The 19,680-nt window shown below is 40.0% G+C and overlaps 1 protein-coding gene across 1 annotated transcript in view; it reads left to right on the forward strand.

The window, feature by feature from the left end:
• The window catches only part of MTFR2 (mitochondrial fission regulator 2), a 12,752-nt gene extending 4,710 nt beyond the window's left edge, over positions 1-8,042 (forward strand). The window contains 4 exon segments of the mRNA XM_004368973.3: positions 910-1,261; positions 5,184-5,358; positions 7,313-7,329; positions 7,331-8,042. Coding sequence (XP_004369030.3) covers positions 910-1,261; positions 5,184-5,358; positions 7,313-7,329; positions 7,331-7,433 — 647 coding nt within the window. The 3' untranslated portion in view covers positions 7,434-8,042.
• The last annotated feature ends 11,638 nt before the right edge of the window (positions 8,043-19,680 follow it).

Genomic DNA, 19,680 nt, shown 5'->3' on the forward strand with positions numbered 1-19,680 from the left:
TATATAATATATAACATTAATGAGTCCCTGAGTGATGCAAATGGTTAACGAGCTCAGCTGTTAACTGAAACGTTAGAGGTTTGTGTCCACAGTGCTAATCCGACACGCATGGGGTTGCCATGAGTCGGAATTGACTCAATGGCAACTGGTAACATATTAATATAATAAGAAAAAATAATACACACACACAAAGAGTACTGGGGGCGCAATGGTTAAGCACTTGGCTGCTAACCAAAGGGTCTGTGGTTCGAACCCACCAGCGGCTCCATGGGAGAAAAGACCTAGCGATTTGCTCCCATAAAGATTACAGCCTAGGAAACCCTTTGGGGCAGTTCTACTCTGTCTTATGGGGTCGCTATGAGTCGGAATTGACTTGATGGCATACAACAGCAACAACATATATATACACATAGACACTCACGTAACTTTTTCTTAGCAATCTTACTTACAAACAGCCCTTTAGGAGCAAATCTATTGTGAAAAGTTAAGTACTCAGCCCTTGCCTAGAAAATATATGCTTGGGTGTTTCTACAATGTCATCATTGAGTATATATACCAGCTTGAGTGTTTCTAACTACAAGTTCTTGAACATATTTTAGCTTTTTTTAAATGGAGGGTGAAATTCAGATTGTATGTATTGCTGATAAAGTACTTTCTCTTTAAAATGCCCTCCCCTCCCTTTTAAGGGCTAACCTGAGAATTCCTTAATTGGATTAAAAACAAATTTATTATTTGGCTTGACTTTTACAGAAATTACTAAGCAGATGGGAATTTGCTTCTCATCTATGGCGACCATATCATATTAGTACTACCACAGAAGTTGTTCCTGTTTTGGTTCTAATTAGCCCTGCGTATGTGCTATGTTGGAGAGAATTTTGCACGATTTTCAACAAACTACTTTGTTTTTAGGTCCCTTTGACTTCAATGATGGGCCTAGTGGTTTGGGCCAAGGGCTGTCACCAGAGACTGCTCAGCTGAGGGTTGAAGCTGATCAGTTTTCAAGTGTTGTGCGTCCCTCTCCTCCCCCACCACCGCTTCCTCTTCAGCCTTCTCTCCAGGCTCCGTGTTCTCCTCCTACTGTACAACCAGGATCTAATGTTTGTGACTCAGACAGGTCAGCAACTGAAATGAAGAAACAGCACCTGGGTGCTAGTAAAACCAATTATAGCCATCATGCAAAAAACCAGAGAAATAAAGATGTTCCAAATATGTTGGATGTTCTAAAGGATATGAATCAAGTTAAGCTTCGTGCTATTGAACGGTATGTTGTCATAATTTGAGAAATGAACTGAAATTTTATCAATGATGTTTTAAAAAAGTTATTGTGCTTGTCAAAATAATGTACATCTTTTAAAAAACTCATATAGTAATACAAGTCTTTTGTGGTTTTCTTTTTCACCCCTGAATGCACCTCCCAGAGATAATCACTTTTAACTTCTTTTTGACTGTCTCATCTCCCTATTTTTGAAAAATATACTTCTTTTGCTATTTCTTTTTTTTCTTTTTAAGAGTTCAATTAAATATTTATTGAACAAATGCAGAATGAATGGACTAGGGGGTGTTTTAACCGAAAGATTCAATAAACAAGTTCCAGTGCTAGAAGGAGTCACACAAAAAGTGAAAAATTCATTCAGTATTTCTCCAAAAGGCAGAACTTGAACCAAGGGGTAAACACAAGCAGCCCGTGGGCTGCAGGAGTGGTACAACTTATCTCCGTGGCTTCTTTTCCAACATAACACACTGCACACACCCTTCCCCCTTCTTGTGAGAAGAGATATCATAATTTCAGACTTCTCACGAACATCTTAAATAAGCTGCTTTTCCATGGCGAGCCCTCCACTGCCAGCAATGGGTGCGCTCACACCATCAGGAGAAATCTAGTTAACAGCCTGGTTTATTAAGGAAGTAGTCTTTTGTTTCTCAGTTATATTCAGTATTCTCCGTTAGTGATTCTCAGGAGGTGGGGAGGAAAAGAAGCATATTCTTCAAAGAGGGTGATTCAGAATCCCCAGCAATTTGGCTACTGCCTTTGGTCTTTTGCTATTTCTTTTTTTTATTGTGCTTTAGGTGAAAGTTTATAGCTCAAGTTAATTTCTCATACAAAAATTTATACACGTATGGTTATGTGACATTAGTTGCAATGCCTTCAATGCGATAGCATACTTCCCCTTTCCATCCCAGGTTTCTTGTGCCCATTCAACCAGTACCTGTCCCTTCCTGCCTTCTCATCCTGCCTCTGGACAGGAGCCAACCATTTGGTCTCATGTATCTGATTGAACTAAGAAGCACACTCCTCACGAGTGTTATTTTTTGTTTTATAGTTCAGTCCAATCTTTGTCTGAAGAGTGGACTTTGGTAATGATTTTAGTTCTGGGTTAACAGAACGTTTGAGGGCCATACTTTCTGGGGTTCCTTAAGTTTGTCAGACCCTTAAGTCTCGTCTTTGTAAGTGAATTTGAGTTCTGCTATGCAATTTTCTCCTGCTCTGTCAGGGCGGTCATTGGTGGTAGCTGGGCCCCATCTAGTTCTTCTGGTTTCAAGCTGATGTAGTCTCTGGTTTATGTGGACCTTTTGTCTCTTGGGCTAATGTTTTCCTTGTGTCTTTGGTGTTCTTCATTCTTCTTTGCTCCAAGTGGGTTGGGACCAATTGATGCCTTTTGCTATTTCTTAATATATTAATTATATTTACTTCTGATTTTAGATTAGGAATACATTCTCTTAGTCACTCCACCCCTCAACACACATATGCAGACATACACTTCTTGCTACATTTTCCTGATATAGTTAGATCACAATCGTTAGTTAAATCATCATTTAAAATTTGTACACTTGGTCCAACTAAATCTTGTACTGGTAGCATTGGGCCCTGTCAGTGTAAAATGGTGACTGTGATTGTTACCATGGCTGGAGAAACAACTAAAAGCCCAGGTAGACTCTATACCCTCCACCCCCCTATTCTCATGTGCCCCAACAACTCACCTTGTTTTATATGTCATTGAGAAATCAGATGAGAATGCCCACATCTTTACACATATAACTTTACTACTCGTGCTGTCTGACTTCTGTCTTGTTACTGGGGATGAGTTGTCCCTGTTCATGTCCAGGCTCCCTCCTTGCTGTCTTCTCAATGTTCCTCTTTTCTCAAGGATTTTACTTAAAATTATCCCTTCTCTCCTGCATTATCAATCTTACTTTACTTTATTGTTCTCTTCACACCTAAGTATTTCCCATCTTCAAAACGTGTATACGCTCAGCTACTGTTCTGCTTCTCTGTTCTTTCTGATATCAGTTCTCAAAGTCACCTGTAGTTTGTTTACATTTCTCACTGCCCTCTTCTACCACTGTAATTTGACTTCTGTCTCCACCACTCCATCGAAAACTACTCTTCTCAAGGTCACCAGTAACATCCGTGTAGTTCAATGGTCAGTTCTCATTTCTCATCTTACTTAACCTTAGAGGCATTTGGTATAGTTCATGACTCTCTCCTCCTTGGAATCTTTTTTCACTTCTAGGAAACCACACTCTTGGTTTTCCTCTTACCTCATTGGCCACTCCTTCTTTCTCTGCTATATCTTTTTCCTGGGCCTGGCCCCTAAATGTTGGAGTGCTCTAGGCTCAGCCCTCGGCCTTCTTCTCTTCTCCATCCACATTATTTCCTTTGGTGTTCTCATCTAGTCTTATGGCTTTAAATACCAGCTATATGCTAATGACTCTCACATTTATTTTTCTAGCCCTGACCTCCTCTTAGCCCCAAGGGCATGTATTCAAATACCTACTTGTCATCTTATGTTTCATATTTCCAGAACAGAACTCTTTGTCCTACCTGACCCCTTCCTTCATGTTTGAAAACCTGTCCTTCCCCAAGTCCTTCTCCACTGCTACCCCTAGGTCTAATCCACCATCTTATCTAGTTCAGACTTCTGTATTAGCCTCCTAACTAGTCTCTTGTTATTTTTGCCTCCTTATCTATCCTTCATATGGTAACTGGAGTGATCCTTTAAAGATGGAAGTCAAATCATGCCACTCCCCTGCTTACCACCCTCACTGGTTTTTCATTTTGCTTAGAATAAAATCCGAAATCGACCCGACAGCAACGGGTTTTGTTTTGTTTTTTAAAATAAAATCCAGACAGTAGCCGGTAAATCTCTCTGCACTCCAGTCCTTGCTTCTCTTTCCGACCTCTTATCATCCCGATTCCCATTTTGCTCACTGCACTCCAGCTGTATTTGTTTCTCTTTTTTCTTTCCTCACACGTACCAAGCTCCTTTCTGGTGCATCCACAAGATGTTTACACTAAAACCGACGCCTTCCTGCCATTCAAGTTTCACTTAGATGTCACCTCATTAAAGAGGCTTTTTCTGATCATCTCATCTAAAGTGTTTTCATCGCTAATGACTGTCATATTCCTCTTTTATTTTATTCTCAGCACTTGTCACTATCCAAAATTATCGCTTACTTGCTTATTGATAATATCCTGCCACCAGAATGTTCCATGGGAATGGGATACTGTTAGATCCCCAAAGGGGAAAATGGAGCCTGGTATATTAGTAGGTGTTCAATGAGGGTCGAGTGAATGAATGACCGAACAAATGAACAATTATCTTGATGACTTTCTTCCCATGAATTCTATAGCCCTTTTAAAAGTTCTTAAATATTTTTATAAATTTTCCTCCCTCCTGGAAAATTAGATATTAAGATCTTTAGCACAGGAGGGATGAGTCCCTGGAGAAGGACATCGTACTTGGTAAAGTAGAGGGTCAGCGAAAAAGAGGAAGATCCTCAACCAGATGGATTGACACAATTGTTGCTGCAACAATGGGCTCAAGCATAATAACGTTGCGAGGATGGTGCAGGACCGGGCAGTGTTTTGTTCTGTTGTACATAGGGTCGCTATGAGTCGGAACCAACGCAATGGCACCTAACAACAACAACAACAGCACAGTGATATTTGATAAATCCCAGGTCATAACAAGGTTATGGGAGAGCCTCACTCACATGGTTTCTTGGTTTTCTGATTCCTAATTCATTGTGCCCTCTAGGTTCCTAATTCCATGGCGAAAAATGCCAACCTCTTGCAAACTAATCAGATTGTAAAATATTAGGCTTATATTCCTGCTGTATTTTTTAACAAGGAGCTTAAGCTATATCAAAGTTTTAATTTATTCAATTTTTTTAAAAAACAGGTCACCTGGAGGTAGACCCATTCAAAAGTGGAAAAGACAAAATTCACATTGGGACCCAGTGTCTTTAATATCTCACGCACTTAAACAGAAATTTGCATTCCAAGAAGATGATTCCTTTGAGAAAGAAAATAGGTCTTGGGAGTCTTCTCCATTTTCTAGTCCAGAAACTTCAAGGGTGAGCTATAATGTAAAATTAATTTTTCAGTTATTTTCAAGCATACTGTTAGTAATGCATCTTTGACTTCAAGTTCTCTTGAAGTAATTATGCAGAGTGGGCTATCCAATTGTTGATGCTGCTAATGTTTCTGATACCTTTCTACATGCTCATCAGCTTTTAGCCTATTAGGAGGTCTTTTGAAGTAAAATACTTGAAATGAAAAACACTTGTGCATAAGTTTCTGGTGGTTTATCTTAGACAGGTGCTTACCTTATGTTTTTGCCTGCAATATGAACAGGGTGTCTAAAATTTTGAGAGGACCGGGAAAGAATGGTGTTACAGATTCAACCTAGCCACAGTTAAATGTGAATACTCCAATATTTTTCTCAGTCGAACATAAAGATTTCGGATTATTTGGTTAGATAGAGTGTTAACTGTGCTTTTAAAAAAGCAAATGAGGTCATAATTATCTTTAATGACAATGCTTATTAGATGCTTAAAAGGATGCACATTGTGTTTCAAACACTTGATCATTGAGATTGTGCCTTACTTGTGGTCTCTTTTGTTTAATTTAGACATAATTCCAATATGGGGTGTAGTTTCCCATCTTTGGAAACCCTGGTGGTGTCAGTGGTTAAGTGCTATGGCTGCTAACCAAAAGGTTAGCAGTTCGAATCCACCAGGCGCTCCTTGGAAACTCTATGGGGCAGCTCTACTCTGTCTTATAGGTTTGCTGTGAGTCGGAATGGACTTGATGGCAACAGGTTTGTTTTTTTCCCATCTTAAAATATAGCTGAGGTAGTGCGTAAAAATAAGCCGTGAGAAAGAGAGGAGTATGGAAGAATGGCCACTAAGGAAGAAGGACAGTGTCTAAAGGCAAGTAGACAGCACTGAGGAGTGACAGAGACATCAGCAGAAAAACTGAAATGCAGGTAGTGACTCAGAGCATAATAGAGTGTGGGAATGCATTTTACTCACATTAGTATTCCCTGAGGTTAATAGTGTGTGTGTGTGTGTACATACGCTATATAGAGTACAATACTTGGTATTTATCATGTTGACTTAGAAAATTAATCTTTTCATTCTATTAAGAAGGCAAAAAACTGTGTAGTTTAGAACTATTACCATAAAATTGCAAACGTGTCTAAAACAGAACTTTAAACTTGTATAGAAATTTATAACTTGCAAAGTAGTTTTTACGTATCTCATTTAATCTTCACAGCGATATCCTAAAAAAACTAGGTGAATATTACCTGTTTTAAACCTGAGGAAAATGAACCTCATCCTGCCTAAGTAATCTGCCCCTAATCCGGCATCTAAGCAGAGACTAGAGTTTGACTTATTAAAATTCCAGGATGCTTGGAAGCCTTCAGTTATCTAAGACAGTTACTTAGGTGGAAACACCTGGATAACCCAGTGATAATGGTTAAATGAGGAATTAGTGTGTTGTCTTATACTGTTCACTGTTTGATAAATGACTCAGCATTTTCTCTCCAACCTACTATGAGCATTTTAGAGAAAGAATTTTTCTCTTTGTATACTTCATAGCCTTTAGCTTAGGGCTGGACACGTTGTTACTGGGTGCCATTGAGTTGATTCTGACTCATGGCAACCCCATGTGACAGAGTAGAGCTGCCCCACAGGGTCTTCTAGGCTGTAATCATCATGGAACCAGATCGCTGGGTCTTTCTCCCACAGAGCCACTGGGTGGCTTTGAACTGTCAGCCTTTCAGTTAGCAGCTGAGCAGTTTAACAATTGTGCTGTAGGGACTCAAGTTACAGGCAGCTGGGAGCTCCGTCTATGGGGCTGAGATTGTCTTGCTCACTTTTTTGTCCTCAGCTCTGAGCACACAGCCCACTCTCATATAACTGTTGTTGAATTAAACCTCAAAGGGTCATCTGATGTTTGTCTTGCCATGATGTATTTTTTATATTTGATTAATATATGTGTTTGACGTTTGCTTTATTTCAGTTTGGACATCACACTTCGTAGTCAGGACAGTGAAAGAAAGGATGAACTGATAAACACAGAAGGTGTTGACCAAGATATCAACAATGACAGCCGTGTGTACACTTACAAGGAGAGATTATAGACATACTGGCATGTTTTTTTGCTGCATTTAAAGGATCTTTTCCTCTGTGAACAGTTAAATGAAGTCTGTACACTGGGATACATTAGAGCAGGAGTCTGAAGACTCTTGACTCTTACAAGAATACTTGTCTCTGTTTTTGGAAGATCCCTGTCTACTTATGGTTGTTAGGTGTATGGATTTTTAAAAAATCTATGTTAATATTATTGAAAGCTCAATATACACATGGAATGATTTTCCTAAGAGCTAAGTATTAAATGACTTAATGTTTCTCATGAGAGAACAGTAGGGCATCAGAAACCATTTTAATGGATTAAGGAATTAATGAAAACTAAGTCTGTCTTGTACTGCTCAGAAATGATGGTATGTTTAGATTCTTTAACAATTTCTTAAAGCAATTGTGACTTCCTAATTTAAGAAGATTTGCATCTTTTAAAAATTGGTGGTGATCTGGTTTATTTGGCTTCTAGCAACTTGGAGATTTTCAAAGAAGACAAAACTATAATTTCTTTATTAAAACAGTCATAATTTGAATCATATTGGTTGAGCCTTCTAAAAGTTCTTCCTGAGATGATAGAGGTTTTTACTTGTAGAAACTGATTTTGTCTGCTAAATGCTAGAAGTATTTAAAGAATCTTTTTCTTGACCAATTTTGCCTACCCTTGTTATGTAAATATATATGCCTATCATTATTTTTGTAAAATAATGGTGGAGTGTAAAATAAATGTGCCTTTTGAACTTGGCTGTGTTTTGTAGCAATTGAAATTTGTGTTTTCTCTGTACTATTTCATTCATAAAGTCTGAACTTTTTGAGAGTTCTATAGGTAGTTTCTTGGGTAATACACGTGAAACATATAAATTCAGAATAGATATTCTCTTTCCCTCATTCAACTTCTAATGTGATATGGAAATTTACATGTTCCCCTAGAACCATTAGCCTCTGCACTGGTCTGGGAGGTTAAGTAACCATTTTAATGGACTCAGCACCCACCCATTTTGCCAGTCTCCGCCCTTTCATAAAAACCCAGGTTGCCCACAGACTTCCTGTTGCTGTGGCAGAGGGTTGGTTGCCTGGCCCCAGCTGCATTTCCATCCTCTCTCCCTGGTCACCTTGTAGTTAGGGGTGGGCATGCAGCAGCCATCTTGTGACCATGAGGAAAAGGGCTTTGAATCACACAGAGCTGTGAACCCTGACCCTGCTGAACCACTGAAGCAATGCCAGCAAAAGCTGTCTCCAGACTTATATGAGAAACATACCTTGTGGATTTTCTGTTGCTTGCAGCCCGAAGCATTCATAATGATCTAACCAATACAGTATTGTAGTTTGGACGACTACCTCTTTTCCTTACTGTGGTTGTTTTCTGGTACCTCTTATCCTACTAGCAATACTTTATTTGTTCTGGCTGTTGTTCCGGCCCCTCGTATACATTCCCCTCATCTTGTCTTTCCTCATCTCTCATTGTCCTTGTAAGAATTTTTTTTCTCCTGAAACAACTGTTGTTTAGGGGTCTCACCTCCAGGGTAGTCTGGCATTTTCAGGTTTCTTTTTAGATTCCATTTCAAAAATGTGTAACCAAACCTGCCCCACTCCTCCCAGTAGAAACCTTTGGAAGATACCATTCTGTGCTGAGCAAAGTATATTTCTTGACAAACCACAAGTTGATGTTTTGGGGGGACTCTTGTACTTCAGAATAAATTTCTTGCCTCTCAAAAGCACATTTCAGCACCATTATGTGTTGAGACTGAGTTGACCGTCGGCTCACCTCTAGAAGTATGACTCCTGCTGTCCTGGGAGACGTGACCGTATGCCTGAAAATTCCCTTCAAGAAACCTCCAGATGGCCTAAGCTTGGGCCTCTGATGACTGTGGTTCTTACTTTAGAGTTCCTGAGGGATGGGGATTCAGTTTAAGCCCCCATCACAAACTGCGTACCTAAACGCTATTTAAAAAATTTGGTGCAAGACGAAGCAGGGTTTTGTTCTGTCATACATAAGGTCACCATGAGTCAGAGCTGACTCCACAGCAGCAAAAAACGACATTTATAAAATTTATATTTGATTACTCTTTAAAGTTGTCTAAACGTACGGCAAATGCTGAAACCGTTTCTCTTCTTGGAAGTTATAAACATGACAGCTTATTTTTCCTGACTAAAACATTAATTCTCCCACTTGCCTAGAAGAGTTCCTCCCCTGTTCTCCGTTTTCCTCAGATGTCCTAGTTAATCCCTATAAGCTAATTAAGGCATTTGAGCAAGGGCATTTGACAAAGCATTCTAATACTATTTTATATTTGGAAAGTAAAAACAATTGGTTTTATAATACAGACTTCAGAAGGTTAATGTTCAAAATTTGATTGGTGGATCTAGGCAGATGATAGCAGTGGTTTTCAAGGCAAGGAGAGGAGACACGACCTCCTAGCAGTGTATCAGAATCTGGCGGGGACACCAAGTTGAAAACAGCGGTTACTTTTGGTGGCATGATACTATTATAGGGTGGGAGTATCAAAAGGTCTTGTTTTTACGGTGAGGATATATTTGTGCTTTAATTATGAAATCTGAACAATTATCGGCTGGAGGAAAACCATGCATTTACATGGTGGATAATTCAGAGGGTAGCAATGGTGAAAGAGGATTTTAAATAGGTTTTTTTGGGTATTAGGCATGGACTCACTTCTGATTGGAGAGGTTAAGTACACAATTGGATTTGTTTTCAGTTATTGAAAAAAAAGGTTAGGGGAGTGAAGTGCAAGGTTTTTGTATCATACTAAAAGCTATTTGCAGGTTGGGGTCCCCACCCCCAACTTTAAAAGTGCAAACATTTTAAAGATGATAGTATAAAAGAACTATCCTGGTAAAAGAATGAAAGGGCCTTCCAAGTGGAAGAAATAGCAGTTGGTACTGGAGTCTCTGGACAATTAGTACTGCTCAGGGTGGCATAGGTGCTTGACTACCAGCTGAAAGGTTGGCTGTTTGAACTCATCCAGAGGTGCCTCAGAAGAAAGGCCTGGTGATCTGCTTCTGAAAGATCACAGCCTTGAAAATCCTGTAGAGCAGTTCTACTCTGCAAACATGGGGTCACCGTGAGTCAAAATCGACTCAATGGTGACTACCACCAACAAGTTAACTGCAATGTAAGGCAGGCTCTGTACCATAAGACAAGCTATTATATCTACTTCAGTGGGGCCTGCAACGTTTTTGGAACTCATGCCCTCTGTAATGGTCTGTGATGTACCACCACGATCCCTTTTCAAAACTGACAACCCTCTCTGGAAATTGCCCTTGGCTGAAGAAGACTGCCTTGCTCAAGGTCATGTCCCCTCCCTCACTGGTGTCTGGTAACTGTGAAAGTATAAAGACCCAGCACCGTCAGAGCTATGGGAAACAACTCTGAAGGGCCATCCCAGCTTCAGAGTGCCTTACGGGATTTGCCGAGACCTTGATGAGAAGGCTTCACAGCCCAACTTCTCCTCTACCTATGTTCTCACAACCAGTAAGTAGCAGAGCTGGGATTTGAACCCAAGTCAGGAGCCCTGGTGGCACAATGGTTAAGCACTGGCTGTTAGCTGAAAGGTCAGTGGTTTGAACCCACTAGCTGCTCTGCGGGAGAAAAATGTTGCAGTCTGCTTCCATAAAGATTACAGCCTTGGAAACTATTGGGAAGTCCCACTCTGTCCTGTATGAGTCGGAAGGGAATCCAGGGCCACGGGTTAGACGGGTTCTCTAACCCATGTTCTTAACCCTCAGGCAGCACTGCCCATTTTATAAGTTTATTTATTTAGACTTTGCCTTCTTTCAGAAAGTATTTAAGGCAGCTTACAAGGATATGTACAAAAAAAACAAAAAAACAAAAAAAAACCCCCAGCAAAATAAGGTAACAAGAAACTGAAAGAAGAAAAATCTTCAGGCTGCAGTTTTCCACATTTACCACAAGAGGGCGGCATAACACCTATGAACTCCTAGGCTGATGTTAACCGCTAAACTCAGCACGTTTGGGTATCAATTTTTTAGAAGTTATAGAGAAAGCAAGGTTAGATTTAGTATTAATTGCAAAAGCAGCTTATTTTAAATGGAATTTATGATTTATAAATGGCACTTTCGTGGTAGAGCTGAGATTATCAAGTCATCAGGCGAATCCAACTTTTTCCAACAAATAATATTCTATAAATTCAGTGATAAAAGCAAGGGTTAGCATTGCTTAATTGTTAAAGATTCGCACAAATTCTGCAGGTTGAGTACAGCTATTTATTTCACTACTAGGAAAAAGCACAGACTTATTTCAAGTAATGTGGTTACAGCTTTTGCTTTTGTTCTAGTCAAGATTGGTTTATTTCTGTGTGGAAGTGGAATTTTTAACAGGGAAGGGCCTGATGACAGGCATCTGAAAAAAATTAGCCATGGAAACCTATGGAACACAGTTCTATTCTGACACATATGGGGTTGCCATGAGTCGGAATCGAATCGACTTGACGGCAATCGGTTATACTATGACTTGTACATGTAAACCGCTCTTTCCAAAGGTGTTACAATTTTTAAAAAGATTTTTGAGATGACCTTTATGGACTTGCCTTCAGAATGGTGGCCCCTGCCGTATTTCCTCTCCCTTCACAATAGCCCAGCATCTTCCCACAGCTGAGTGTCCAAAGCTAATCTGACAGACGTATTAGCAATTTCATGCCCATCTTCCGGGTCATGGAATTACGGTGTGTGGCCCCGGATCCAGTATCAGGACTTATCTCCCGAGTCTGACATTCTCTGTCTCGCGTGGTTTCAGTCTTTAACTGGGTTTCTGCCTTGTTCCCCTCACTAAGGACCTGTTCCCCTTCCGGTTTTCAGCCTTGCCTACACAGCTGGTAGCTAGGAGGCCTGAGCTGTGCCTGTTTATGCCAACCCTTTCTCCCTGGAAACCAGATCATGGTTTCTGCCCTTCATGGTCCTGCTGCCTGTGGTCCATGATGATGATAATTAATCATAATAGCTAATTCATTGAACACTCAATATGTCCTAGCCACTGTGCTAGGCACTTCACAGGCATAGATTTGTTAACTGGAATAACCTTATAATAACCTTATGAGGCAGGTGCTGTCGTGCTCCCTTTTTACAGATGAGGAAACTGGGGAACAGAGAGGTTAAGTGCCTTGCCCAAGGTCAGACCAGTGTTAAGTGGCTAAGCGCGAACTCAAACTCAGGCAGTCTGGCCGCAGAGTCTGAGGTCTTAAATGATAAGCCAGCCCCTCCTAATAATACCACCACTTCCTGATCGGACTTAAGAAGTGGACACCTGTGCTCCAGAAACAACCTCTGCTGACAAATGTGACAGAAAACAGACTGGATGTAAACTTATTTAAAGTCGTATCTATTATTTAGTAACAAACTTTGTCCAAAAGCATAAAATATAGTAAAAGTAAATGGCTTAAATGTATACAGCTAGAAGATTTCAGAGGAACCCTGGTGGCGCAGTGGTTAAACAGCTTGGCTGCTAACTAAAAGGTCGGCAGTTCGAACCACCAGCTGCTCTGCAAGAGAAAGATGTGGCAGTCTGCTTCCGTAAAGGTTTAGAGCCTTGGAAAACTTATGGGGCAGTTCTACTGGGTCGGAATCGACTCAACAGCAGTGTGCTTTTTGGGGGGGTTTAGAAGGTTTCAGAGCCGGGATTGACACCCGGGACTGCTTGAAACACAAAGTGGTTGTGCTCAGTCTTCGTGGCCCATGTTTGGAGTGGATGGCCTCTAGGAGGCCTGCTCTGCCAGTTGGGTCAACTTGGAACCACTGACTGCCTGAACAATCTGCAGGATGCCACGGCCATTGGCCCTGACCAGGACTGCAAGCCGGCCCTTGCAGGCCTGGTTAATACTTGTTGACCACACTGCTCCCCTGGTCAGAAGGTCTCTGCCCAGCCCATATATTTGTCCCTTTCTGCCAGCTCTGTGTCCCAGCAGAGCCTGCCCAAGAATTGCCATAGAGTTTTTGGAAAAATAGTTCAGTGAGAGTAATGGCGTTGTCCTTTGAGGATGAATTGTATTTTTGGAAAGTGCCAAATAAGGGCCAAATCTGATGAATGAGTGGATTACCCAGCTGGCTGATATCACGATTTGTCACAAACGAGGTGCCACTTTCAAGTCATTCAAGTGCTTTTCTTTCAAAGGTTGTAATCTGGCACTGAGGCCTTTCCCAAAGACTAGTTCCAAAAATATTTTGAGCAAAGGCTACATTGGATGCATTACCCAGGATGAGCTTTGGAAGGACAATACTCATTTTAACTATAAATTTTCTTGTAGGAGTGTTGGTAAATCAGTCATAGGACTTTAAAATCATCGATGTATTTTGTGATTGATGTTGCCTACATAGATGTTTTGAGATCCAAGATTTTAAAAGGTAAGTTTTAAAAGATGATAGAGTAGAATTTTGGCTGAAGATAAAAATAGTCTTGACTAGGTCAAAAGCAGGTTGGTTCTTTCACCAAAAATATGATACAAACAAAACAAAACAAAACAAAAACAGGTTGGTTTTGACCAAAGCTGCCGAGGTATTGCATCATAAATAGCCCTGTTTTTTCTGTATTCCTTAAAATGTAGATAAGACTTTTATACCCATATGCTATTTTCTACTCAAACTGAATATTATGACCAAATTTAGTCACTAAAAAAGCAGATGAAAGGTAAAACATCACAGATGTTAATTTCTCTTCCTTTAATGGTACACGCCTGCTGCCAGGAATCCCTAACCTCATAAATTGTTGACACTGGGGATATCAGTTTGCAGTGAATGAAAACATTATTTTCTTGAATTCTACCAGTGACTTACTTTTGAGCATTTAACCTTGAGTATTAGCTTCATAGCACTTAGTGCAAGCTTTATTTGTAAATATTCCAGCTTTAGCCTATTTCAACCCTATTTCAGAGCTAGGGTTTTAGAAAAGCGTACTAAAATGGGCTCCTGTACATTGATCATCTCCTTTTCCTTTCTCCGGAAGTCACAGGGAGAAGTGATGAATACAAAGCATAGACTGGGCACTGGGAGACTGGAGAACTAGTTCCTGCAATAACTCTAATTTATTGTGTAATATTAGCCAAGTCTTTTACCGTCTTTGGCGCCGATTTCCTTTGCTATAAAATAAAGGTTTGGAAAAAACCCTATGACTAAATATTTGTTGTTGTTAGTTGCCATAGAGTTGATTCTGACACATGGCGACCCCATCTGTGCAAAGTAGAACTGCTCCATAGGGTTTTCAAGGCTGTGACCTTTCGGAAGCAGATCACCAGGCCTTACTTCTGAGGTGCCTCTGGGTGAATTTGAACCTCCAACCTTTCTGTTAGTAGGCCAGCGCTCAACCACTTGCTCCATCTGGGGACTCCCATGACTAAATATTTAGAGGCTACAAACTGTACTTTTATTTATTTTAAATGTGTACTTTTCGAAGCTAATATATTGCTTATCCCTTATTGCAGCTGCATAAATGACTAAGCTGACCTGATTTTGTTAAGTAGACAAGTCGAAGATGACCTTTCCACTCTTTTTTTTATCTTTTATTTGAAGGCCTGAAATATTGTCTCTTGCACAATTAATTTACAGAAGATGAATGACCCCTCCAGGGCAATGAACCATGAAACATTTCTACTTTGTAGTTATGTCTTTAAGATCGTATTTATACTCGCTTGTTCTTTTTGATGGGGAAGGAAGGAGAAAAGTCATGCATTTCTACATTCTTGCTTTTATTAATTCATTATAGATACACACCTCTATAATACACATACGCACAAGGGCATGCATAGATGTGTTCACAGTTGTGCCCGGGCACCTGGTACAGTGCCTGTCCCCAAAATGCCTACCACTTTCCAGGTACCATGCCTGGTCCTGGAGATACAACAGGGCATGTTAGAACTCAGCCCAAACTGAAATTCTTGCTTAGTTTGGCTTATCATTATCAAAGGTTTAGCTAAAACAGTTTTCTTATTTAAGATATATCTTGTTGGTACAAGACCCAGTCTATATTACCTGTTGGTATTCCCCTCCAATATACTTAGCTAGTGTATTTCGAAGATCAAAAATCATCTTAGCTTTGACTGTATAGCATTTTTCAGAAGTCTCCTAACCATTGTCTTGATTTGTGGTTTACTTTTTGCAAACACTTAAGAGTAAGATGCATAGACCTTTTCTTTTTGACCTTGAGGAAGATAAGAATGTTGAATTTAAATAAAAATGTGAAAATGTTTTCTGGAAATTTTATAGGGAAATTTATTTGTATGATTACAGAAATGCCAACTACAAGGGAATAAGTTCAACATGTGCCTGGAATGAAATGAGGATTCCTATAAAAACATCTCCCCTAAAAAAACCTAACCATTAAAATGTATGCAAACTTAGGCTACAATAATAGAAGTCATATTTGCTCATAAGAGAAGCTTCACTGTACACTGAACAGTTTAGAGGATACTTCGAATAGCACATTCACTGGGGACCTATTGGACCCATATAGTCCACCCAGAGAAGTTGGACCAGGATGTTGAGGGAGATGGATGTCGTATTTTATAAGAAAGAGTTAATATAATTAGACATGTTTAATTTGGAAGAGAAGATTTATAGGAATATGGTAGTTCTCTTCATATGGAAGAGGGATTGATCTTATATGTTGCTCCAGATGGAAGCACCAGGCTGGTGGGTGGAAGTTAAAGGAAACAGATGGGGGCCTCAAGTGAGGAAGAGCCTTCTAACCCAGAGCTGTTCAACCACAGAGTTGGATACCTTGTGAGGTTCGCCATTACTGGGGCCTCCAAGGTTCCTTTCTGCCTGGAGACTCTAAACATGTGCATGGTAGGGGAGATGAATAGTGTGCTGGGGAGTGTGACAGGGGCTCTGGTCTTCTGAGGACAATGACAGGAGGGGACTGGGCTGCAGTCTGATGGCTCTGTGACCTGGTTTTGACATAAGCTGTGTTTCATTTAGAATATTCACTTACAACTGATTAACACGTTTATTTTTAGCAATAACAGTAATGATAATGTTGTTAGCTTCCATCGAGTTGGCTTGGACTCATGGTGACCCCATGTACAACAGAATAGAACTCTGCCTGGTCCTGCATCATCGTCATGATTGTTGGTGTGCTCGAGTCCATTGTTGTGGCCACTGTGTATTTTGAGTGCCGTCTTCCAGTATTATATTGGACAATACTCTGTTGTGATCCATAGGGTTTTTATTGGGTCATTTTTGAAGTAGATCTCCAGGTCTTTCTTCCTAATCTGTTACAGTCTGGAAGCTCTGCTGAAACTTGTCTGCTATGGGTGACCCTGCTGGTATACCTACTCCTCACTTATTGAGTATCGTTGCAGACATTTCCCATTTACCACAATAGTAAAAAATCTACCATCTGACTATGTTGCTTATTAACAGCTATGTCTGGCAGTAATGAATGCTGAGGTGGGAGGGAAGAGTGATGCTGGCTGCGATGGTTAAGGTTATGTGTCAATTTGGATGGGCCATGATTCTCAGCAGTTTGGCAGTTATGTAATGATGTAGTCATCCTCCATTTTGTGATCTGATTAGTTTCAGATCATCTCTTGCACATTGAGTATGGTAGGCTAAAGTAAACTCTCAAACACAGTCTTGGTTAGGCATAAAAAACCCAAACATCCGTTGCTGTCAAGTCGATTCTGACTCATAGCAACCCCATAGGGTTTACAAGGCTATAAATCTCTATGGAAGCAGACTGCCACATCTTTCTCCTACGGAGCTTCTGGTGGTTTCAAATCGTCGACCTTTTGCTTAGCAGTCAATCACTTTAATCACAGTGCTACCAGGGCTCCTTCGGTTAGGCCTGATGTTGTCATTGTCAGGTGTTGTCTAGTTGGTTCCAACTCATAGTGAGCCTATGTACAACGGAAAGAAACACTGCCCAGTCCTGCAACATTCTCGCAATCGTTGTTATGCTTGAGCCCATTGTTCCAGACACTGTTTCAGTCCATCTCACTGAGATGTTCCTCTTCTTTGCTGACCCTCTACTTTACTAAGCATGATGCCCTTCTCCAGGGACTACTCCCTCCTGATAACATGTCCAAAGTATGTGATACAAAGTCACACCATCCTTGCTTCTTAGGAGTATTCTGGCTGTACTTCTTCCAAGAAAGATTTGTTTCTTCTTTTGGCAGTCCATGGTATAGTATATTTAATATGTTTCAACAACACCGTAATTCAAAGGTGTCAAGTCTTCTTCAGTCTTCCTTATTCATCATCCAGCTTTCGCATGCATATGAGGTGATTGAAAACACCATGGCTTGGGTCAGGCACACCTTAGTCTTCAAGGTGACATCTTTGCTTTTTAACACTTTAAAGAGATCTTTGCAGCAATTTGCCTAATGCAATGCATCTTTTGATTTCCTGACTGCTGCTTCCATCAGTGTTGATTGTGGATCCAAGTAAAATGAAATCCTTGACAACTTCAATCTTTTCTCCATTTATCATGATGTTGCTTACTGGTCCAGTTGTGAAGATTTTTGTTTTCTTTATGTTGAGGTACAATCCATACTGAAGGCTGTAGTCTTTGATCTTCATCAGTAAGTGCTTCAAGTCCTCTTCACTTTCAGCAAGCAAGTTTGTGTCATCCGCATAACAAAGGTTGTTAATGAGTCTTCCTCCATCCTGATGCTGCATTCTTCTTCATATAGGTCAGTTTCTTGGATTATTTGCTCAGCATACAGATTGAATAAGTATGGTAAAAGGATATAACCCTGACACACACCTTTCCTGATTTTAAACCATGGAGTATCCCCTTGTTCTGTTCAAACGACTGCCTCTTGATCTATGTACAGGTTCCTCATGAGCACAATTAAGTGTTCTTGGTTAGGTGTAGTCTAGCCTAATTTTTCATAATGCCAATTTTTGCATAACGACCTGGTCTTTGGAACCTAACCATGTCCATAAGTGAGGAGTGGGTGTGTTTGAAACACAGGTAGCATAGGTTCCAGCATCATAGCAACTTGCAAGCCACCATAGTATGACAAACTGACAGATGGGTGGTAGAATAATAATGACACAGTTGTTTATTATTTAATATCATGAATACACTTATATTCAATGTAATGAAAAAGAAAGATGAATTTGGAATAGTTTTACCTAGGAAAATTAAAGAACAAGAGAAAATATTCCTATTAAACTGTGTGAAATGTATAATTTTCAGTGAGTTATTGCTAAGTTTTTCATTAAATTTAGTCAGCAGCCTTCAGAGTTGCTGCATTTTGAAACTGCAGTGGCTTCAGGAGAGTGATATTACCCTGCCTCTTTGATAATTTCTCTTTCAAAGGCCTTTATTTAATTTTTTACTTTTTAAAGGGCCTTAAAGTAAGAAAGGAGCCAAATTAGCTCATTTTCCTTTAAGCTAGATTCTAGTTATAAGTACATATGGGAATAAAAGAAAAATCAGAAGACAATTTATAATTAGTTTTAAGTTTATTAAAAAAAAGTGAACTGCTAACACTATAAAATTTTTCACATCCAAAAATTGTGTCTCTTAGCCACCTATATTACTTGGGACGATTTTTTAAAAATTTCTGAAACAGCATAAGCTTTGTAAACGTTGGATAGAATAATGTTATAGAGTGGCTTTTCATATCCATTAACTTATTTAATGCTGAAAATGACCCTGAAGCATAGGTGTTATTATCACTCCCATTTTATAGATGGAGAATCTGAGGTTTAGAGGGCATAAGTAATGTGGGAATTCAGGAAGTGTTCAAGTAGCGGGCTTGGGGCTCATTGTTGACTGTAAATTACATGTTCTGTGGGCTGAGGCCCACCACCCATCTGTCACTTTGTCCTACTGTGGTGGCTTGGTGTTGCTATGATGCTGGAAGCTATGCCTTTGGTATTTAAAATACCAGGAGGGCCACCAATGGTGGACAGGTTTCAACAGAGCTTCCAGACTAAGAAGACTAGAAGGAAGGGCCTGCTTTCATTGACCTCCCCCACAACCCCGCCAAACAATGATTTAACCTTTGGTTCTCAGTTTTCTTATTCGGAAAATAGAAAGAATAATAGTACTCATTTCATAGGGTTGTTGTGAGTTAATGCATACAAAGCCCTTAAAACGATACCTTGGTAAGTTCTTAATAAATGTTGGCTGCTATCACTATCAGCATCACCGTCATCATCTTACTGGAGTATTGGGCAGACTCTCTGAGAACCTCAGTGAAGCCTGGGAAACTTTCGAATGTCAGGTCGTTCTGATTTAGCTGGCATCTCAGGGCATGGATTTCAGTTAGGATC

Source organism: Trichechus manatus, unplaced genomic scaffold (genome assembly GCF_000243295.1).
Source record: "Trichechus manatus latirostris isolate Lorelei unplaced genomic scaffold, TriManLat1.0 scaffold00002, whole genome shotgun sequence".
Taxonomy (NCBI): Eukaryota; Metazoa; Chordata; class Mammalia; order Sirenia; family Trichechidae; genus Trichechus; species Trichechus manatus.